This window comes from Temnothorax americanus, unplaced genomic scaffold (assembly GCF_048541705.1).
Source record: "Temnothorax americanus isolate GAGA-0224 unplaced genomic scaffold, ASM4854170v1 Scaffold19, whole genome shotgun sequence".
Lineage (NCBI taxonomy): Eukaryota > Metazoa > Arthropoda > Insecta > Hymenoptera > Formicidae > Temnothorax > Temnothorax americanus.
Window position 1 is genome coordinate 3,786,968 of NW_027509329.1, and position 22,137 is coordinate 3,809,104.

Genomic DNA, 22,137 nt, shown 5'->3' on the forward strand with positions numbered 1-22,137 from the left:
ATTACGTGAGATTCGGTAACTGCAATATAACGTTCTTTCTAGCTATCAATCGGCACAGTAACTTATATGGTAATTCAGATTATATGTATTTTGAATCAATAATATATATGTTAATGCTTGAAGAACGAACTAAATTAAACGATAAGTAACTTTTCATGAACAATATAGTGCTTCGTACACTTAAATAATTGGCAAGTAGCCATAGAATAAATCATAATTCGTTAAAATAATCGCAATTATACGTGAAGATTCGACTCACGTGTGCATCGAGAACATAAGTTAAACAATTGCATATGAAAAATCAATGGCGTTATTCGCGGGTTGCAACCATGTAAACGTGACTTTAATTCGACTGAGCTCAGACCGATAATTAATTTCGGAATAGTCGGCATTAATATAGCCGTTCTGCGAGGATGTAATCCGTCGCCCCGTGAAATGCGAGGACGCTATCCTTCGCCCCGTGCTTTCTCGAACTCTGTAATCAGACGATCGCATTTATGATAGAACATTGCGTTCATCATAATCCGCTTGAGAGTTGCCGATCAATCTCTTAATGGATCTCTGAGTTACACGAGTTCGATATGTTACCTGAAAGCATCCGCCGTCTATCTTTGGATAAGATGGTCATCGACCAAAACCAGGAGGACCTTTGCAATGTGCAAAATGGCCGCGATTGTCCGTTTGCCGAATCCTGGTTGAAAAATGGCTAAGTTCGTCCTTCCTTCCGTCGTATATCGTGAGAGGTGCTTGTCATCGCCTCTAATCCATACTGAAATGTCTCCTCTGATGTTGCGGAGACGTCCTTGGAATAGCTCGAGTTAATCTCAGACTCAATAGTCTGGCGGATTGCACTCGCGTCACAATTTACGAATATATACGACGCCGGTAGAAGGAACGCAACTCTTCGCCTCGCTAGCCGGAAGACGAATACCTTCCCGGCGGGCTTCACGTTCATCTCGATACGTTTTACGCTTGCGCAGTATCGTCGTTTCGAATCGTTTTCCGGCGCTAGGGCGCGACGTCGTCGTCGCCGCGTGCGCGAAACACTTAACGCTGAAGATAAATAGATAACTGTAATATCGATGCCATCTATGAGCCTGCTATCGAATCGCCGCTTACAATCTATTATGCTCACAGATGTCTACACTTACACAATCTCTTTACGATCTTTAATGTCCGTTTCTAACATTCCGCCCGCCTTCGTTTATCGCAGATAACGAACTAACTATAAAGTTTCGGTATCAATTGGAAGAGGACAAAGTTTAGTGATAGGTCTTTGTAATTCAGAAATTTGCGTCCGTACCGTAACAACTCTAGTATGACCGTCCTGACCAGGGTGAGTCTTAACAACCCGACCTAAAGGCCACTTTGCTGGAGGATACCTCTCATCAACTACCAAAACCAAAGAACCTTCTTTTATAGATGGAACAGCATTGTTCCACTTGTATACCGCAAGATATCTTTGCAGACAATCACGTGACCATTGTTTCCAAAAGTCTTCTAGCATTTTTCTTAAGAGTTGCCACCGTGAAAGATGAGAGATCTTTACGCCGTCTAACGATGGTTCGGGAATAGTAGTCAGAGCCTGCCCTATAAGAAAATGACCCGGGGTCAAAGCAGAAGTATCGGTTGGATCGTCAGACTGCGGACTAAGTGGTCGTGAATTCAACACCGCTTCTATTTGAATTAGTAAAGTATTCATCTCTTCGTACGTGAGTAGTTGATCACCGACTACCTTGTTTAAATGCGTTTTAACCGATTTAACGCCTGCTTCCCATTTTCCTCCGAAATGAGGAGCCGCAGGTGGATTGAACTTCCACTGCGTTCCGTCCCTTGCGAGAAGCTTAGCTAATTCTTCTGATTCCTTTGAGCTTGCTAGAAAGAGCTTACGAAGCTCTGTATCCGCACCTTTGAAATTAGTACCGCAATCACTAGCTAACGTTGAACAAATTCCTCGACGAGAGGTGAAACGTTTGTATGCCGCTAAGAAAGCCTCAGTTGTGTAGTCCGTAACCAATTCTAAGTGTATAGCTGAAGTCGAGTAACAAACGAACAAAGCTATGTAAGTCTTGTAGGTCTTTGCATTCCTACCTTTCCAAGTTTTCGTAGTAAACGGACCTGCGTAGTCCACTCCCGAATGTTCGAAAGGTCGAGACGGGTTTAGTCTCTCAGTAGGTAACTGACCCATGATTTGATGTGCTCTTTCCTGGCGAAACCGAGTACAGACTACACATTTGAGTATGAATGATCGAACTACAACTCGACCTCCAATTATCCAATAATTGTTCCTAATGAAGGAAAGAGTATCCTGAACTCCTCCATGGAATGTACGAGCATGAGCGTCAGCAATAACCAGAGAAGAAAGTATAGAATCCTTCGGTAGTATGTAAGGATGCTTAGCACTTTCGGATAGAAAAGATCGTTCAAGACGACCTCCTACTCTTAATAGTCCATTTGAATCAAGTTGCGGTGTTAGCTTAAGAAGTGCATTAGATCTAGGCAAGTCTTTACCTGATGCCAAAATTCCAAGCTCCTGAGAAAAGTAGGTTTGCTGAACCATCCTGATCCAAAACAATCTAGCTTCTGTTAATTCTGTCACTGTCAATGGATGATTGAAAGAAGATTCCCTTTTACCTTGAAACCTTCTTACAACCCTTTTACATCGTGCGGTTATCCGTAGAAGTTTAGTCAAATCCGAATATTTTTCAATCAAATCCCAGATCTTTGGGGATTTCAATTCAATAGTAGTCGCGACCCTTACAGGTCTCTCCTCTAAGTTTTCATCAGAAGCGAGAGAATATGCTTCATCCGGCCATGTTGATGGATGTTGAGTCAACCAATGAGGACCTATCCACCATGATCTTGAATTCAATAACTGTTGAGGTGTTATACCTCTTGTCGCTAAATCAGCCGGATTTTCCTTCCCGGAGATAAACTTCCATTCTGCCTGAGGTAATGTGGTCTGAATAAAATTAACACGATTTTGTACAAATTCTTTCCATTTCGATGGATGCCCTTTGATCCAAATAAGAGTGATTTCGGAGTCTGTTCTCAAAACAACAGGAATATTACCAATATCCATCACCTTCAGTATATGCGACACAAGTTTGACTAGTAGAACGGCAGCTGTCAGTTCTAAACGAGGAATAGTAAGCCTTTTTAAAGGCGCAACCTTTGTCTTAGAAGCCACAAAGCAGACGGTGACTTTACCTTCGCTCGATGTTACTCTTGCAAAAACAACTGCAGCCATAGCCTGTTGCGAGGCATCGCAGTATCCGTGTATTTCAATAAGTGAATTAGCTGTCCAACCTATCCATCGTGGAAATTCGAATTTCGGTGTATTATGTAAACTATTTACAAAGTCTGTCCAATTTTGGATTAGTTTTTTCGGTAATGGGTCATCCCAATCTAACTTAATTGACCATAACTCTTGCACAAATATCTTGCCGACAATAGTAACAGGCGACAAAAAACCCATTGGATCGAAAAATTTAGCAATCGTAGACATAACAGTCCTTTTCGTGATAGTTGTCAATGTAGGGAGCTCAAATGTAAATTCAAACGAATCAGTTAAAGCGTTCCAAGACAGCCCTAATACGTGAACAGTCTCACCTTCATTAAATGAAATAGAATGAGATGTAATCTTTCTATCGGGTGGTATGTTTTCCAAAACATCAGGGTGATTGCTCATCCATTTCTTCAACAAGAAACCGCCCGCCATGCAGAGCCCGTCTAAGTGAGCAACTTTATTTTGAGCTTTCTGAATAGAATCCGCTCCGCCATGAAACTCGTCTACGTATCTACCCTTTTCCATGATTGGAATAGCTAAAGGATATCGATGTCCCTCATCCTTTACCAACTGTACGAGAGCACGTATGGCTAAGAAAGGTGAGCAGACCTGACCATAAGTAACCGTTGTTAGAGCAAAAGTTGTGATTTGTAACAAGGAATCCAACCAAAAGATCCTCTGATAATCCCAATCTGACGGGTCCACCTTTATTTGTCTAAACATTTTTTCGATGTCAGCTATGAACACATAAAGAAAGAGGCGGAACCAGAGAAGTACGTCGAACAAATCAATTTGCAACTTAGCACCTGTGTGCAATAAATCGTTGAGTGACACGCCCGTAGTTGTCGGACTTGACCCGTTAAACACAACTCTCAACTTAGTGGTCAGACTCTGTTCTCGTAATACGCCATGGTGAGGGAGATAGTACACCAGAGAGGGCTCCGATTCCGACGAAGGTACTATCTGCATGTGACCTAAGTTTCTATACTCTACCATAAAATCCGAGTAAAGCTTAAAATAATTAGAATTTGTCTTGAATCTGCCAGCTAAACTCCGGATTATTCGCAAAGCCTTATCTTTTGAGTTACCAAGTTTGGACGGATTTGATTTGAAAGGAAGTCTAATAATGTATCTCCCTGTTTCGTCTCTCTTATGCGTAGAAAGGAAGTGATCCTCGCAATCCTGTTCCTCTTTAGAAAGTATTGGAATCTTTGACGAAGGAACTTCCTCTAATTCCCAGAATTTATAAACTAAATCGTAAAGTTCTTGGCTAATCGACACGTGATAGCTTTGTCTATTAACTACGGAAGTTTCAAGCGTAGTTGGTCCCGAAATTACCCAACCTAACTTGGTAGCTTGTGCTATTGGCGTTCCAGCCTCACCTTTTATCAGTTTACTTTCGAGTAAAGAACCATAAATGTCCGCGCCTATTATCAAGTCAATCGAACCGGGCTTTAAGAAATCGTGATCGGCTAGTCGAATTCCCTCCAAATGAGGCCACGTACCGGGTTGTAATTTAACCGATGGAATAGAAGTAGTAAGTTTAGGCAGAATATAAGCTGAAACAGTCAAATTTAGTTCAGGTCCGAAAAGCGAATTCATTCTAAATGATGTAAGCCCTTTAGTTGTATTAGATTTCTGTTCACCTATTCCGGTTAGCATAAGTGATGCACGAGTACGAGGTAACTTAAGTTGCTGCACAACACGCTCAGAAATCAACGAAATCTCCGATCCTTGATCAAGCAGAGCTCGAGTCTTTCTAACTTCACCCTTTTCGGAAATTATATACACTTGCGCAGTTGGCAACAATACACATGACGCAGACCACGTTTTATCTATATTTGAATGTAAGACCTTAGCTGTGTCCTGTCCTGTTACGACAGGATTCGATTGTGTTGTTGATTCTAACTTCGTATCTTTTGCGGACGAATAAGTATCCGCTCTGTGTATTGTTGTGTGGTGCTTCTTATCACACGTCCTACAACGTTTTGTCACTCTACAGTTAGCTACTCTATGCTTTCCTAAACAATTGTAGCATAATTTATGCTTGGCTACTAGTGCTAGTTTCTGAGCAACAGTCTCATCTACATACTTAGGACACTTTGCAATATAATGTTTCTGATTACAAATAGGACAATTCGAGACTTTGAAAGAGGAAGAGTCACCTGATTTTCCTTGGAAATGAGCTTTGGCTGTAGCCTTTTGAGGCTTCCAACCACCTTTTCCTACTCGAGACTTCTCATAAGCCTTGAGAGTAAAGAGACGAGTAATCAGAAATTCATTAAGATCCGGCCACGATGGTGGTACCTTTGACGAACCTAGTTTATTCTCCCAAGCTTTAACCGATTCCGAATCTAACCTTTGTGTAATCATGAAAACGATCATATCGTCCCACATTCCCACAGGGCGTTGTAATGTTTGTAATGTTCTGTAATGTTGAACAAAAGTAGTATATAAATGTTCTAGTTCACTAGCAGATTCTTTTGTCATAGCTTTTAAATTAAAGATTGCTTGTAATTCCGTGTTAACTTGAAGTCTAGGATTGTCGTAGAATGACAATAATGAATTCCATGCCCTTGTTAAGTTTTCAGAAGTGAGTGTTGTGTTCTCAATCAAGTGAGCCGCGGTGTCGGTTAAACTTGTTTTTAAATATTGTAATTTCTCAACGTCTGTTAAATGTTTTTTGTCTAAGACCAGAGATGAAAATAAATCTCTAAAACTAAGCCACTTCGTTGGATCTCCGTCAAAATGAGGAATTTTGATATAAGGAAGCCTAGCATGTACACTTTGAAAATTGTTTGTCACCAAATTCTCAGTATTTTGAGCTTGAGTTGACGACGAACCTGCTGCTACTGGTTGATCTAGAAATTGACTCGACGAGGAGCTTGCTACGATAGGTCGATCTAAAGGTTGAGTCAACGCAGAAATTTCTACAATCGGTCGGTCCAAAGATGGATTCAACGAAGAGTCTGCTATACTTGGTCTCTCTGCAACGAGAAGAGCCTTTAGCTGTTCAACAACAGCTAAGTAACACACATGTGTTTCGGATTGTATTTGGTCAGAAAAATACGAATGAGATAGAGCTGGCAACCTTTCTTCTATTGCAAGTCCAGCGATTGTCATTAAAAGTTCGTCATGCTGTCTATTGAACCTAGTCCAAAGAGCCTCCAGAGTTGACAAGTATCTTTCTATTCTTAGCCTTGTAATTCCCGTGGAATCTGCACCGATGAAATTATCATAAGCGTTTGCTATAAAATGACTCGACGTGAGTTGTTGATTAATACGATATAGTATCGAATCCATTTTAACGTTCCGAAATGTCTATTGCTATCAACCTTGATATGATTCAGGCGGAATGTTTTTCCCGTATATTTATTTCTTAGATTTTTGCAAAATTCGAAGTATCGTTTCCCCTATCCGGACGTACCAAGTAAGTAACCGTTTATAGAAATCAAGAACTTAATTGTTACACAAATATTTTTACTTCAGAATTACAAATTCGTAAAAACGAATCCGAATTGCAAATGCCGTTTTACATCCGGAACCGACTATCCGGCTCGAAGGACCAATGTTTGAAATGTACAAGTTCGCGCAGGAACCTGAGCTATAGAAATTATAGAAAAAAGGGAACGATACTTTACTTGTGATTTAGTCGGTAAAGAGATTGTGTATTTTCGCTGTGGTTTGATTACAATCAGTAAAGTTATCAGAATTAATGTTTTATCAAGAACATATAGAATAAGCACAGAATCAGACAATATTGAATTATTCTTGCATAATCCTTTCTCATGCGTCATAAAAAGAAATTAGTCTCTCATCAAGATTGAATTTAAGAGAACAGAAATCCGTTATTCTGATTCTCAACCAGATAAACCACCAAGTGATTTCAATCTTTGTTTCTGTTTCAAGAAAGGATCATACAAGTTAAGCATATAATTTCAAACGCAGGTTAAATAATTAGAGCAATATTATACAAAGCATATAATTTAAGTACTGTGTCGATTGAGAGTTCATCGATCCCAATTCATATATATGTATCTCACTTAAAGTATAAGAAAAGGAACATATGCAACGTGAAGCATTCGAGTGAACATTTAGTCTCTTATAAATATTACGTGAGATTCGGTAACTGCAATATAACGTTCTTTCTAGCTATCAATCGGCACAGTAACTTATATGGTAATTCAGATTATATGTATTTTGAATCAATAATATATATGTTAATGCTTGAAGAACGAACTAAATTAAACGATAAGTAACTTTTCATGAACAATATAGTGCTTCGTACACTTAAATAATTGGCAAGTAGCCATAGAATAAATCATAATTCGTTAAAATAATCGCAATTATACGTGAAGATTCGACTCACGTGTGCATCGAGAACATAAGTTAAACAATTGCATATGAAAAATCAATGGCGTTATTCGCGGGTTGCAACCATGTAAACGTGACTTTAATTCGACTGAGCTCAGACCGATAATTAATTTCGGAATAGTCGGCATTAATATAGCCGTTCTGCGAGGATGTAATCCGTCGCCCCGTGAAATGCGAGGACGCTATCCTTCGCCCCGTGCTTTCTCGAACTCTGTAATCAGACGATCGCATTTATGATAGAACATTGCGTTCATCATAATCCGCTTGAGAGTTGCCGATCAATCTCTTAATGGATCTCTGAGTTACACGAGTTCGATATGTTACCTGAAAGCATCCGCCGTCTACCTTTGGATAAGATGGTCATCGACCAAAACAGGGAGGACCTTTGCAATGTGCAAAATGGCCGCGATTGTCCGTTTGCCGAATCCTGGTTGAAAAATGGCTAAGTTCGTCCTTCCTTCCGTCGTATATCGTGAGAGGTGCTTGTCATCGCCTCTAATCCATACTGCAATGTCTCCTCTGATGTTGCGGAGACGTCCTTGGAATAGCTCGAGTTAATCTCAGACTCAATAGTCTGGCGGATTGCACTCGCGTCACAATTTACGAATATATACGACGCCGGTAGAAGGAACGCAACTCTTCGCCTCGCTAGCCGGAAGACGAATACCTTCCCGGCGGGCTTCACGTTCATCTCGATACGTTTTACGCTTGCGCAGTATCGTCGTTTCGAATCGTTTTCCGGCGCTAGGGCGCGACGTCGTCGTCGCCGCGTGCGCGAAACACTTAACGCTGAAGATAAATAGATAACTGTAATATCGATGCCATCTATGAGCCTGCTATCGAATCGCCGCTTACAATCTATTATGCTCACAGATGTCTACACTTACACAATCTCTTTACGATCTTTAATGTCCGTTTCTAACAAAGACGCTGGATGGGCACCTATTTCTTACATAATTCGCGGTGTTCACCGCTTCGGCCCAAAAAAATGTAGATAGTCTTGATCCCAGAAGCATGCAGCGAGCCATTTCCACGGTGGTGCGATTGCGTCTTTCCGCGACTCCGTTTTGCTCCGGGGTACGTGGAGTAGAGAGCCTCCGTTTGATACCGAGCTGCTCCAGATAATCATCAAAGGCCTTGTTGACGTACTCGCCCCCGTTGTCGGATTGCAGAGATTGGAGTTTGGCGCCGATTTTCCTTTCGGCGTAAGACTTGTATCTCTTGAAGGCTTCCAGGGCTTCGTCCTTTTTCTTCAAGAAATGAATCTCGCACCATCGCGAATAATCGTCAATGAAGGTTATGAAGTAGAGAGCTCCACCGTTGGACGAAGAATGCATGGGTCCACACAGGTCCGTGTGAACGATTTGTAACGGTGATGTACTTCGTTCCAACCTTCGCGAAAAGGAAGGGCGCGTCATCTTTCCACGACTACATATATCGCAATTTGGACGAACGGTCGGATCTTTAATGTTCATCCCGCGAACGCATCCGTTTCTATCGCACTGGATTAGATCGCGAAAATTTAGGTGGCCCATGCGGCGATGCCAAATCATGAAATTGTTCTCGGTCGATACAATCGCGGCGGAGGTTATGTCGTCGGCTCTGTTCTCACGGGAGGATCCGTTTACGTAATACAATTCGTTTGCGCGGCGCGCGATTAATGCGACACTACCACTGCGATCATTGACGATATCGGCCATCATTTTCGTAAAGATCACTGTGTATCCCTTGTCGGTAATCTTTCCGACGGATAAAAGATTCGTGCGTAGGTCCGGAACATACAAGGTATCGGTGACGTTTATTTTCCTCGATTGACCTTCGGTCTCGGTTGTGATGGTCGTCAGTCCTTTTCCGACGACGTGTGTGGATGCCCTGTTGGCCAGGTTTAACTTCTGTCCCGCCGTTCCATTTATGTAGTCAAACTTTGACAGATCCTTACAAAGGTGGGCGGTGTCCAAACACCAATTTGCGTCTTTTGTTACGATGTTCGCGGCTTCTTCGTCCGTTTTGTGATTCGCAGTTTCTTCGCGCGTGTCGATGGGTCTCACCTCAGCACAGAGACTCACGGCATCAACTTTCTTAGCCGATTCCTTTTCGGATTGATTCGTTTTCGATTGACACTCGTTTGCCTTGTGCCCCACTTTCTGACATCGATGACAGCGATATTTAAAAGTTTTATTACTGTCCCCGCCCTTTGACGGTTTCTTTTTATTCGCGCCTCTTTTAATCATAAGAGCACTCGCGGACTTGTCGGATGAGTCACCTTTTCGCGCGTCGTATTCTTCCGTGATTTTAATACGTAACACGTCCGCGGTCGGTAGTTCGTCACGCGACTCGATCGCGCATTGAAAATTTTCGAACGATTTCGGAAGGCTGTACAACAACATCACTGATAACAGATCCTTGTTGATGTCGATATCCATCTCTGCGAGTTTATCGACGGTGTCAAAGAAGTTTCGAAGATGCTCCCTGACGTCTTCGCCTTCCGCCATGCGCCGTAACATGAGATTTTTCATGAGAGTCGCTGTCCGCGCGAGCCTTCGCGATTGGTAAATGACGTGTAGCCTATCCCATACCACAGTATATACAGTAGCGCAACTCTCCTGATTTCTTGTTGTCTAAAATGGAGTGCGCATGCGCAAAATAAGTAAGCGCCCACTAACATCATCTGAATGTCGTTCTCTGAACTTCTTTCTCAATTGCTCTTCCTTTCTCCGTTCTGCTCTGCTCCCTCTCAGAATTTAAATGGTCAGTTAAGTAAATGCCTATTTGTATTGGAACAGAAATTTGGAGAGAATTAGCTTAATTACCCACTGAATGCTATTGAGAACTGTTAGAAGTGTTTGAAAAACTCTGAATAACTACGTTTGTGATGAAAGTGAAAAGAGTTTAAGAGTATAAAGTGGTTACAAACCTCAGAAGGTAGGATAATTATTCATAATCATTGTACTTAAAATCAGTCATGCTTAAATTAAGAATATTGTTTATCTATTTATCTTGTGAAACTAATACTACGTTTACGCGAGCATTACTTCTGTAGTAATTTACGATATATCACTCGTTTACGCGGAGTAAATTATCGCAAATTACTACAAAATCCCGTTTACGCGAAGGAATTATCGTAAGTTACTAGAGAAGTAAAGCTCGCGTAAACGTAGTATAACTCTGTGATACTCTAATATCTAGAAAAAATTGCTGCTTGATTCTACGTTGTCTACGAACGGTTACATTTCTGAAATACTTATTAAAATGCAAACTGGCTGAAACAGACGTCAGATAATTCAGATATCGACTTCACAAAAGATAGTGGTGTCGATTTTGAAATGTCCAGCATGCATTCCACAATACAATACAATTTGTAAGTTATCATATAACAGCGTTTCATGATTTAATTCAGAATTTATATTAAAAGTAATGATTTTTTTTCTTGTAGGGAAGGCTCATGGTTGAAACTATAATACTTCCACCGTTTGAATTTTTAGTAAATTGCGGAAAGATAACATATTTTCTCAGCAACATATTTATCTAAAAAGATACAAGTACGTATTATACCATCTTACTTACAAAAAATTAATACGTTATTTAATATTAATGTGGCATATATTATCAAATAATTTATTTTAATTAATATTGTTGCGGAATTTTTTTATAGATATCTCGTTTCGATATAACAATAACAGCTAGTGCTCGGCGATGCACAAAATCTAAACGCAATATACCGAGCGAGGATTTCAAAATTTATATGATAGAAACAAAGCATGGAGATCCACATTCAGACACGGGTATTCCACCTTCTTTTGCGACAATAAAATCTGAAATGATTCTAGGCAAAAACCGCCAGTTTTTCATTGAAATGGGACAACCGACGAAAGTACATATTTCTCTTTATCCCGGCTCAATCAACTTTATAACATACAAAATAAGGTAACTCAACAAAGAATGTATAACATATTCGTATATATTTTCAACAGTTCTAAATTATATCAATGTTCTAGGTATTATCGTGTTTTATTGATGACGACGTGCAAGTATACCTACAGAGAAGAATGAAACTACGGATATGGATTCGCAAAATATAGCAGTGCCGACGAAATCGAGGAAATTCAGTGTACTTGATTTACATTTAAATACAAGACAGGTTGTATTATCCTGCTTGAAGACTGACAACGGAGCAGAAATTATTACCAATTTAGCATTGTTAAACGGAAACCTATCGACACTAGCTTCTAAGACTAAACAGAATATATTCAAATCTATCCATAGATTCTTTCATTGTATCAGCTATCTTAAATAAGAATATCAAAGTGCTATTAAATTTATGGTGTTGCAATTTCGTATGTGAATTTTTGTATGTGGACTTTTGCTTACTCGGATCAGAACGGCTCTTAGGAGAAATTTTATAAATTTATAAACGCAATGCTTAATCCGGCGTATGGGAATCATCGAGATAATATAATACATATGTCCATTATTCTATCTAGACACATTTTATATAAGCCATTTACTGCCAATTGATTGATGCATATCTATCGAAGTACATATAGACTCTCATTCGATGAAGCATTAACGGAACGCGCGGAAGCGCGTCCAAATTCCGAAATACAACGATCGTCGCTGCTTCTGCGAAGTAACAATATGGTTGTAGAATTTCGAATCGTTACTCGACCACTTTTTCGGGACACTTTTATATTTTTATAATATATCATATTAGGTATACATTGATTATTTTGCATATAAAATTTTATTTTGCATGTCTGTATGTACGATAAATATGTCGCTTTATATTATACGAATTGTTTGTTATAACAATTAATGATACAATATTTCAAATCTGTATACCAATTTAGTAATATAATCATTAATCGATATGAGTCATGGATACTTCTATTTTATATTTTCCTATATTTATATTCCTAATTTCAGTGTTTATAATCCTAATATTCTGTCTGTAACATCGGATAAGAAAGAATCCTTATTCATAATCTATCCGAAAACAGTTTCTGCATCAGAAAGAACATCAAATGGATTAGTATATACATTTCTTATCCTTCAGATACAAAGAAATTATTTTTTTATTCTATAAGAAATCGCAATGCATTCGAAATAGCGCGCTTAGATAGAGCTTTATTAGAATACTACCTAAACATAATTTCGAATATATTACGAATTTTTATGGAGTAGAAAAGTGATTTTTTTTTGTATCTGAAGAAGAACTCAGAATTGGTGACATAGAAAAGAATTTCTTTTAAACTCTTAAGAGTTGTTTTGGGACAGAAATGATATACGGAAAAAGTACTTTAAAAATTTTTTAAATCAAGAATTTAAAAAGAATTTTTTTTCAATTCTCCGTGCTATCCGGAAACATATCGTCGTATTAAAATTAAAATTTTATTTATTGCATTATAAATTAAGCATTAATATAGCGTATCTTATTTTTATTTTTATTTTTATTTTTTTTATTTTTATTTTTAAACAGGCATTAATAGAAGAATTGAGAAAAATGTTGACGCAAGGGGCATATGGACCGTCAAGTGGAGCGACAAGAAAATATAGCGATGTGATTAAAGAAAGGAAAGAAGAAAATATCTTGATTATAAAACCAAAAGTAGAACAAGAGAGTGAAATTACGAAGAAAACAATTAAAGATAAAATTGATATAACCAAGATGGAAATAGGAATTACCAAATTAAGAAAGGGAAGTAAAGGGACAGTGATCTTAGGATGTGAGACGGAAGAAGAGAAGGATAAGTTAAAGACGACGGTACAAGCGGCAATGGGCGAGGAGGTCAAGGTCTCTGAGCCACAGAAGAGGAAACCAAAGATTAAAATAATTAATGTTGGTGGAGAAGAAATGAAAATGGAGGATGATAAACTGATAGATACAATCAAGAAACAGAATAGAATTGGCGAAGAATCCTGTATGCACCTAGTGAAGAAAATATTAAGAGGAAAAAATAAGGATACTGAGCAAGGATCCGTAATAATTGAAGTGGATGAAAGCACTCATAATTCACTAATAAACAGAGGAAAAATAAATTTAGGATGGCGAAAGTGTCCTATATTTAATTATATTAGTGTTAGAAGATGTTTTAAATGCTGGGGCTATTACCATATTGCCAAGAATTGCACGAGACAGGAAACATGCTATAAATGTGCAGGAAATCATAAGGCGAATGAATGTACGACGGCGAAGAAGAGGTGTGTAAACTGTACCTATAAGAATCAGACGTACAACTTGAAGATAAATGTTGAACACGAGGCGCTGGATTCGGAATGTCCGACATTTAAGAAAGTATTGGAGGAAGAGAAAAAAAGAGCCGGCTGGGAAGATGCAAAATAGCAACTACAGGGAGAAGCGGAATTACTCTGGTATACAAATGCGCAGAGCTTCTTGGCGCATAAGGATGAAATTTAACATCAGATTATGAAGAGGGTGAATCCTGCGATTCTAGCGTTATCGGAGACTAGATTGACTGTAGAAATTGAGGATAGTGAGGTCAATGTACCGGGGTATAGTATAGTTAGATGTGATGCTGAAAATAGAAACACAGGAGGAGTACTGTTATATATATATATATATATATATATATATATATATGTTAGGGATGATATTAAATTTAAAATAGTTGATAAGAAAAAGATAGTGTCAAATTGTTGGTGCGTGGTGGTAGAAATAAGAGAGAATTTGTATAAAGGTATGATAGCAGTAGTGTATCATTCGCCGAGTGCGTCAAATGGCGATTTTGTGAGATTTTTGGAAGATACGGTTGAAGATCTAATAATAAAGTATGACTGTATAGTGATAGGGGACTTTAATATAGATATAATGGTAGATTCATTTTACACAAAGAAATTATTAACGGTAATGCAAAACCTAGGGATGAGGCAATACGTTGATTGTCCAACGAGAGTTACAAAAGATAGTCGAACAATGATAGATTTAATTTTTTCGAATAAAGAAATAAAGGTACAAGTGAATGAGAAACCGAAAATAACGGACCATGCATGGCTAAAAGTAGAATCTAATATGAATAAAAAGAGAAATAAATATAAAGAATTTAGAGGCAGGGACTATAGTAAATTTAATGTAGATGAATTTCTTAGAATAATGGAAGAAAGAACTGAGCAAGGTCAAGGGCTAGATATAAGTATAAGGGCGGAGAGATTTGTTAATAGAATAGTAAGTGTAATGGATACTGTAGCACCTAAGAAAAAGTTTAAGATTCCGAAAATATGGGAAGGGAAAATGTGGTATTCAGATGAAATTAAAATGGCAGCAGATAGAAGGGATGTGGCTCACAGTAGAGCAATAAGCTCAGGTAAAAAACAGGACTGGGAATTTTTCAAGAATGAAAGAAATGCAGTAGTTAAACTTATTAGGGCAAAAAAGAAAGAATATTATGAGAATATGATAGATAATAATAGGAGTGATCCTACAAAAATGTGGAAAACTTTGAAAGAATTAATTAAAGGTGAGCAAAGGGGTTCAGAGAACATCGATAATGTAGATTTTGAAATATTAGAAAACATAGAAGAATGCAATATAGCTGATAAATTTAATATATATTATGTAAAAAGTATTAGCAACATTGTGCAATCTATTAGTAATAAGGGGATAGAAGGCACAGGTAGGAGACCTATTTATGTTATCGAGAATAAGGGAGTTATGGAAAATTTTGAGCCAATTAGTGCAAGTGATCTGGAACAAATTGTTAGGGAACTACCACGAAAGAACGGAACAGAAAAAGGGATAAATAGTGATATACTGAAAATGGTGCTACCTGTGATAAAAAATGAGTTTGTAGGGGTAATAAATGATTCGCTTAGGACAGGTAAATTTCCAGAAGGATGGAAAACATCCACGATAATACCGATACTAAAGGTAAACAAACCAAAAAAAGCGAGCGAGTATAGACCGATCAATATGTTACCAATATATGAAAAAGTATTAGAGTTAGTTGTAAAAAAACAGTTGGAAAAATTTCTAGAAGACAATGAAATAATAACCGAATACCAATCGGGATTTAGAAAACAGCAGTCGTGTGAGACAGCAATTCAAAGTTTTATCGAGGAATGGAAGTTGATAATTGAGGAGAAAAAAATGGTGGGGGTGTTATTCCTGGATCTTAGGAGAGCGTTTGAGACAATAGATAGGGTAAGATTAGTGGAAAAATTATATCAGTATAAAATAAGAGGAGTGGTACTGGAATGGATAATATCATATTTAAGTAATAGAAAGCAACAAGTTAGATTCAATGATATATGTTCTAAAATAATTGAGACAGTATATGGCGTGCCACAGGGATCAGTATTAGGACCTCTATTGTTTATTTTATATATAAATGATATAGTTAAAGTCCGTCCGGAGGGAAGCATATTTAGATTATTTGCAGATGACACGACCGCAAGTGTAACAGGAGAAAGTTGTGAGGAATTAGAAATAAAACTAAATATGATGCTCGGTATACTTGAAGAATGGATGAATGTAAATATGTTAAAAATGAATGCAGATAAGACCAAATATATGATAGTTAGAAGTATAAGGAAAGAAATAAAAACAGACATAATAGTAAAAAATTTGGATGGAACTATAATTGAGCGTGTCGAGATAGCGAAACATCTGGGTGTAATGATCGATAGTAAACTCCGTTGGGAGAATCACTGTGATTATATGTTAAAGAAAATAGGGAAAAAAGTGAGTTTTCTGAATAGAATAGGAAATGATATATCGGCGTACACTCGATGTACTGTGTATAAGTCTATCATAGCGCCTCACTTTGAATATTGCGCAACGATGTTAATAGGCATGGGTGAGACGCAACTGAATCGACTGCAAGTGGCACAAAACCGTGCCATGAGAGTCATACTGCAATGCTCGCGATATACAAAGGTAGAATTGATGCTGCAAACCCTTAAGTTTATGAATGCAAGACAGAGGCTAATGTACAATGTATGTATTTTTATTTTTAAAATAGTAAGAGGCATAATGCCAAAACATTTAAGTAATAGGATAGAAATAGTAGGAGATGTGAGTGGACGGCAAACGAGGCAGACTGAGAATATTAGAATTCAATATCGCAGGACGAGAAGCGCACAGAAAAGTATATTTTATGAAGGTTTGAACATGTATAACGCCCTGCCGATAAAAATTAAGCAATGTGAAAGAATTGAACCTTTCAAACGTAGGTTAAGAGAATATATTGTACCTCATGTAGAGGAATTAATTTAGTGATATTTTATGTAAAAAATAGCCGAGAAGGCTAATAAAGCTCAATCAATCAATCTCTCTCTTTCTCTCTCTCTCTCTCTCTCTCTCTCTCTCTCTCTCTCTCTCTCTCCCCCTCTCTCCATATGCATTGCTCTCATACGCGTAGCTTTTGCCATTTTTTAATTTTCAATATTACAAACTTATATTTTGGAAATAAAGCATTTTTGCATATAATATGCCATACCTCAATTTTGTGTCAATACCGCCGGCATTATCATTACCCAAAATGTACCACGTGGAGGTTGCCTGGTCGGATTTACACCTCTTGTGTATGTGTGTTTGGGTTAGTGTTTGTATGAGTGTGTGTGTATAAAGAATAAATATACCGGGTCAAAAAATAACACCACAAGAAGATTCGCACAATTATTTTCCGAAAGCGACTTTCGATATTGATTAATTGATTAATATTTAACATGTGAATTTAACAACTTATTTAGTCTCGAAAATTCTACCTCTGTTTTATGCAAAATTCTTTACTATTATAATAAAAAAACAATTTGTAGCCTTTTTTTATTTGCTATGATCTCGGTAACAAAAAATTATACACTTTATAGTTCTCCCTGGGAAATTTTACCCCTATTTCATATACTTTTAGTAAAAATTCGGTCAATTATTTCTCGAAAAATTAGAAAAATAAAAAAAACCGGTTTCCAGAAAATCGGTAACAAAAAACTATACACTTTACCTCTACACTCCCCGGGAAATTCTACCCCTATTTCATATACTTTTAATAAAAATTCGATCAAATAGTTTTTAATTCAAAAAACTTCTGATACCGGTTTCCAGAAAATCGGTAACGAAAAACTATACACCCTATAGCACTCCCCGAGAAATTCTACCCCTATTTCATATACGTTTGGTAAAATTTTGGTCCATTGGTTTCCGAGATCATAGCGAACAAAAAAATGCAAACCCTGTTGCTTTATAATTAGACTAGCATGCCCCGCCGGGCTTCGCCCCGGCCCCGGTATTTTTCTTTTTTTTTCTTTTAGTTATTATGCTATTCGGGGCGGAGACGAATCCAACATATTATAGATCATTAAAATCTGTCCAGCCGTTCTTGAGTTATAAATGGTGTAACTAACCCGAACAATGCTACAAACTTTTCCCCGGTCGGTCTAAATAGAAATCTTCCTCCTGACCAATAAGTTTTCGGTCGATTATTACTCAAAAAATTCAAAAAATTAAAAAATTGGTTTCCAGAAAATCGGCAGCGAAAAACTATAGATCAATGTATATCATATCGTTTTTTACCGTATTTAGCCTTATTTCAATGTATTTTACCATATTTGATTTTATTTCACCGTATTTTACCGTATTTTATCGTATTTGTTCTTATTTAACCGTATTTCACCGATTTTTATTTTGTTTAATCATTCTAAAAAGCAAATTATAAATCAATGTATATCATACCGTATTTTACCGTATTTGATTTTATTTCACCGTATTTTACCACATTTTATCGTATTTGTTCTACTTAACCGTATTTTACCGATTTTTATTTTATTTCACACGTATTTTACCATATTTGATTTTATTTAACCGTATTTTACCATACGAATGAGATTCGGTCGATTATTTTCCGAAAATTAGAAAATTAAAAAAATCGATTTCCAGAAAATTGGTAACGAAAAACTATACACTTCACGGCACTCCCCGGGAAATTCTACCCCTATTTCATGTGGCTTCGATAAAAATTCGGCCTACCAACAAAAAAGATTCGGTCGATTATTTCCCAAAAATTAGAAAATTTAAAAAAATCGGTTTCCAGAAAATCGGTAGCGAAAAACTACATACCCTATAGCACTCCCCGGAAAATTCTACCCCTGTTTGATATACTTGTGGTAAAAATTCGGTCCAATAGTTTCTAAGATTACCCCGAACAATGCTACAAACTTTTCCCCTTTATATAATAGTAGAGATATATCTATCTATATATATAAGTATAAGTATATTTACTAAAATAGGGAGAAAAAAGAATAGAGAGATATATAAACTAAAAAAGGAAATAAATATTATTTAGTATTTACCATTTCTAGATTCTTCGATTTCTCTTCTACTTATTTCACTCATGCTGTTCGTGTTGCCATTTTCTAATGCACTCTGTTGATTTATTTCACCACTGATAACACTTTGTATTTTATGTCCATTTGTTTCACTTATAATAACATTTTCCATATCCATAATGACATCTATTTCATTCAGTTTTATTTCATCTGATGACATTTAACATGTGAAACCAGCTATTTATGTATATAGTCAATTATTATAAAATGACTCACGTAAAATTATAAAATGACTCACGTAAAAAAATATAAACTATATCACTTTTAAGGAGTGATGTTAGGCTTAATAAATAAATTATGTGTGCGCGCGTGTATGTGTGTGTCAGCATACACAATTCTTTGAGATTCGATTAAATATTTCCAGAAAAATTAGAAAAATTTTGGAACCAATTTTCAAAAAAATCGGTAACAAAAAATTATACACTTAATGCAATTCCCGAGAAATTTTACCTTTACTTCATATACAATTCTTTGCGATTTGGTCAATTAATTCCCGAAAAATTGGAAAAATTAGAAAAACCGGTTTTCAGAAGATCGGTAACGAAAAATTATACACTTTATAACACTCCCCGGAAAATTCTACCCCTGTTTCATATATACAATTCTTTGAAATTCGGTCAATCATTTCAAAAAAAAATTAAAAAAACCGGTTTCCAGAAAATCGGTAGCAAAAAACTATACACATTATGGCACTCCCCGGGGAATTCTACCCCTACTTCACATATTTTTGGTAAAAATTCGGTCTACAAATGAGTAAATGCGCGTAGGTGCGTATGTTGCGTACGTAGGTGGGTGGAAAGATCGGTAACAAAAAATTATACACTTTATAGCAATCCCCGGGAAATTCTACCCCTACTTCATATAATTCTTTTTAAGATTTGGTCAATTAATTTCCGAAAAATTGGAAAAATTTTGTAACCGGCTTCCAAAAAGATCGGTAACAAAAAATTATACACTTTATAGCACTCCCCGAAAAATTCTACCCCTGTTTCATATATAATTCTTTTAAATTTGGTGAATTATTTCCCGAAAAATTAGAAAAATTAGAAAAATTGGTTTCCAGAAAATCGGTAGCAAAAAATTGGCCGCGACATTTTCATCCCCGGGAAATTCTACCTCTATTTTTCATATACTTTATATATATATATCTTATATATATATATATATATATATATATATATATATATCAGATCCATTACTTTTCGACCAAAGGTTGCGGGGGTGGGTCACCGATTTTGATGCCGATTTTTTCCTCGAAAGTACACTAGAAAAGGAAATAATTTTAAAAATTTGAGCCCGATTTGATCAAATCCGGCCGCTAAAGAATTTTTTGAATTTTGAAAAAAATCGATTTTTTAGTCATTTTCAAAAATTTATATCTCAGCTTCTATATAACTTAGAGACTCGTTTGAGGCCGCAATTTTTTCTGTAAACCCTTTACTTTTAAGGAAAAAATTTGTCATTGGTTTACACTCAAGTCCGGTTTCACGGCGAGCTGCTAACTAAATCACTGTTTTAGAGAATTTTTGCCTATTTTTGAAATGCTGTCATATCTACAGTTTTTGAAGTAGAGGGTTGATCAGCAGCTGATATTTTTTGTTCAGGTATACTCTAAAGAAATCTACCCACTTTTTGCTTGATTGCTTTTATTTCGTTAAGTTATGGCCATCTAAAGCCGATCGATTTTCGAAAAATCGCCATTTTCAAATAGCCAGAACTTTTTCTTTTCAACTCGAAATCCTTTGAAATTTTCAGGGAATATGCTTTATTATATCCTTAAACAACCCTGAAAATTTCAATTTTGGTATAAAAGTGGTTTTCGAGTTATGAAGTTTTTAAAATGTTAACTTTTCGATTTAATATGACATTTTTTGTGGTTTTATCATCAATTTTGTAAATTTAATGTAAATAATTGATATTTTTCGGAAAATATATTTGAAAATAAGGAGCAAAACGGATTGTTTGAGAAAATTGAGGGAAAAAATTAATATTTTTTATTTTGATTTTGTTTGAGATCGCATTTTATAAGATGAAAGTGACTAAGGTTCGCGTAAAATCGTCGCATGAAACTTGTCACGGAAATATTCGGTATAGCATGGATCTTTCGAGATTAGCTTTCCTGAAACTTTAACATTGTCATCAATAATAAAGTCAAATAACAACGCTAGAACAAAGGAACGATCCATGCTATACACAAAACACTCGAAAACAGATGACGACCCCGTCGGGTCACCACGTGAAATCGGTGACGTCAGCTCCATGACGCGGGACTCCGACGGCCAATCACCCTCCCGAAATTTTGAGAAATCTGCAGGGAGGGAGTTTCGCCTCGGAGGTGTTAAAGGGACCGCCGCTGCGCCGCGGAATCGATTTCGCTCGCAGATCACCGCTCGTATCATTATACACCCGCTTTGCTTCACCGCTCATCACCGCTTTTCGCACTTAATAGTTAGATCGCCGCTTTCGCCGAGCTAAACTCTGTGCGCGCTCTCGGTATTTTGCCTGAAACGGAAAAGACTGTAAATAACTGTACATTATACATTTTTGAATATATTTAGTTTATTTTTCAATTCTGTGCTTGTCCCCTTTTTTTGTGGTCGTCTTCTACCTCGCGCTTTCTCGCGCTACCGCGTGCTCTCGAACATTTTGGTCCTTCGAGCCGGATCATCGCCGGCAACCGCGAGTTCGGGAGTGCCTCCTCCAACCGAAGACGACCATGAGTCTCGACCAGAGCAACATGGTCAGCAGCCAACACGAACTCTTCAAACGTATCTCCAGAGCCGAAGAGAACCTGAAGAAGATGGGGCAAGCGAACATCACCCTCGCCGCCATCGAGACCCGCATTCGCATCCTCGACGACCTGTGGGCAAAGTTCGAGAGTCAGCACGACCTGATTCGAAACTGCTACAAGGATTCGAGCCGCTACGCTGAAAGTGAGTACGCTCAATCAGATTTACTCGAGGCCGCCGAGATGGCTTACGTGCAGCAGCGTAGCGTCCTGTCCGGCGAGGCCGATCGCCGCAAGCCCGCGCAAGCCTCCGCGCCGGTGGAGCACGGTACCGACCGCGCGTCGCGAACTTCGCTGCCCCGTATCCAATTACGGGAATTTTCGGGTTCCTACGAGGACTGGCCATCCTTCC

General features: G+C 37.6%; 2 protein-coding genes and 1 long non-coding RNA gene across 3 annotated transcripts; 1 reads left to right on the forward strand and 2 right to left on the reverse strand.

Annotated features, from left to right (window-relative positions):
- On the reverse strand, positions 1-8,583 carry LOC143896636 (uncharacterized). The gene is made up of 2 exons (XM_077404585.1): positions 589-8,583; positions 1-475 (listed from the first exon to the last, which is right to left on the reverse strand). The coding sequence occupies exon 1, from the start codon at positions 6,590-6,592 to the stop codon at positions 1,226-1,228; it is 5,367 nt and encodes a 1,788-aa protein (XP_077260711.1). The 5' UTR covers positions 6,593-8,583; the 3' UTR covers positions 1-475; positions 589-1,225.
- Positions 8,584-10,480: 1,897 nt separating this feature from the next.
- LOC143896607 (uncharacterized) lies at positions 10,481-11,837 on the forward strand. The gene is made up of 5 exons (XR_013256701.1): positions 10,481-10,585; positions 10,933-11,021; positions 11,097-11,202; positions 11,316-11,587; positions 11,659-11,837. It is a non-coding gene; the product is annotated as an uncharacterized LOC143896607 (long non-coding RNA).
- An 8,877-nt stretch (positions 11,838-20,714) lies between these two features.
- Positions 20,715-22,131, reverse strand: LOC143896643 (uncharacterized). The gene is made up of 3 exons (XM_077404589.1): positions 21,955-22,131; positions 21,606-21,857; positions 20,715-21,499 (listed from the first exon to the last, which is right to left on the reverse strand). Exons 1-3 carry the CDS (start codon positions 22,129-22,131, stop codon positions 21,440-21,442), a joined length of 489 nt encoding a protein of 162 aa, XP_077260715.1. The 3' UTR covers positions 20,715-21,439.
- Between the last annotated feature and the right edge of the window lie 6 nt (positions 22,132-22,137).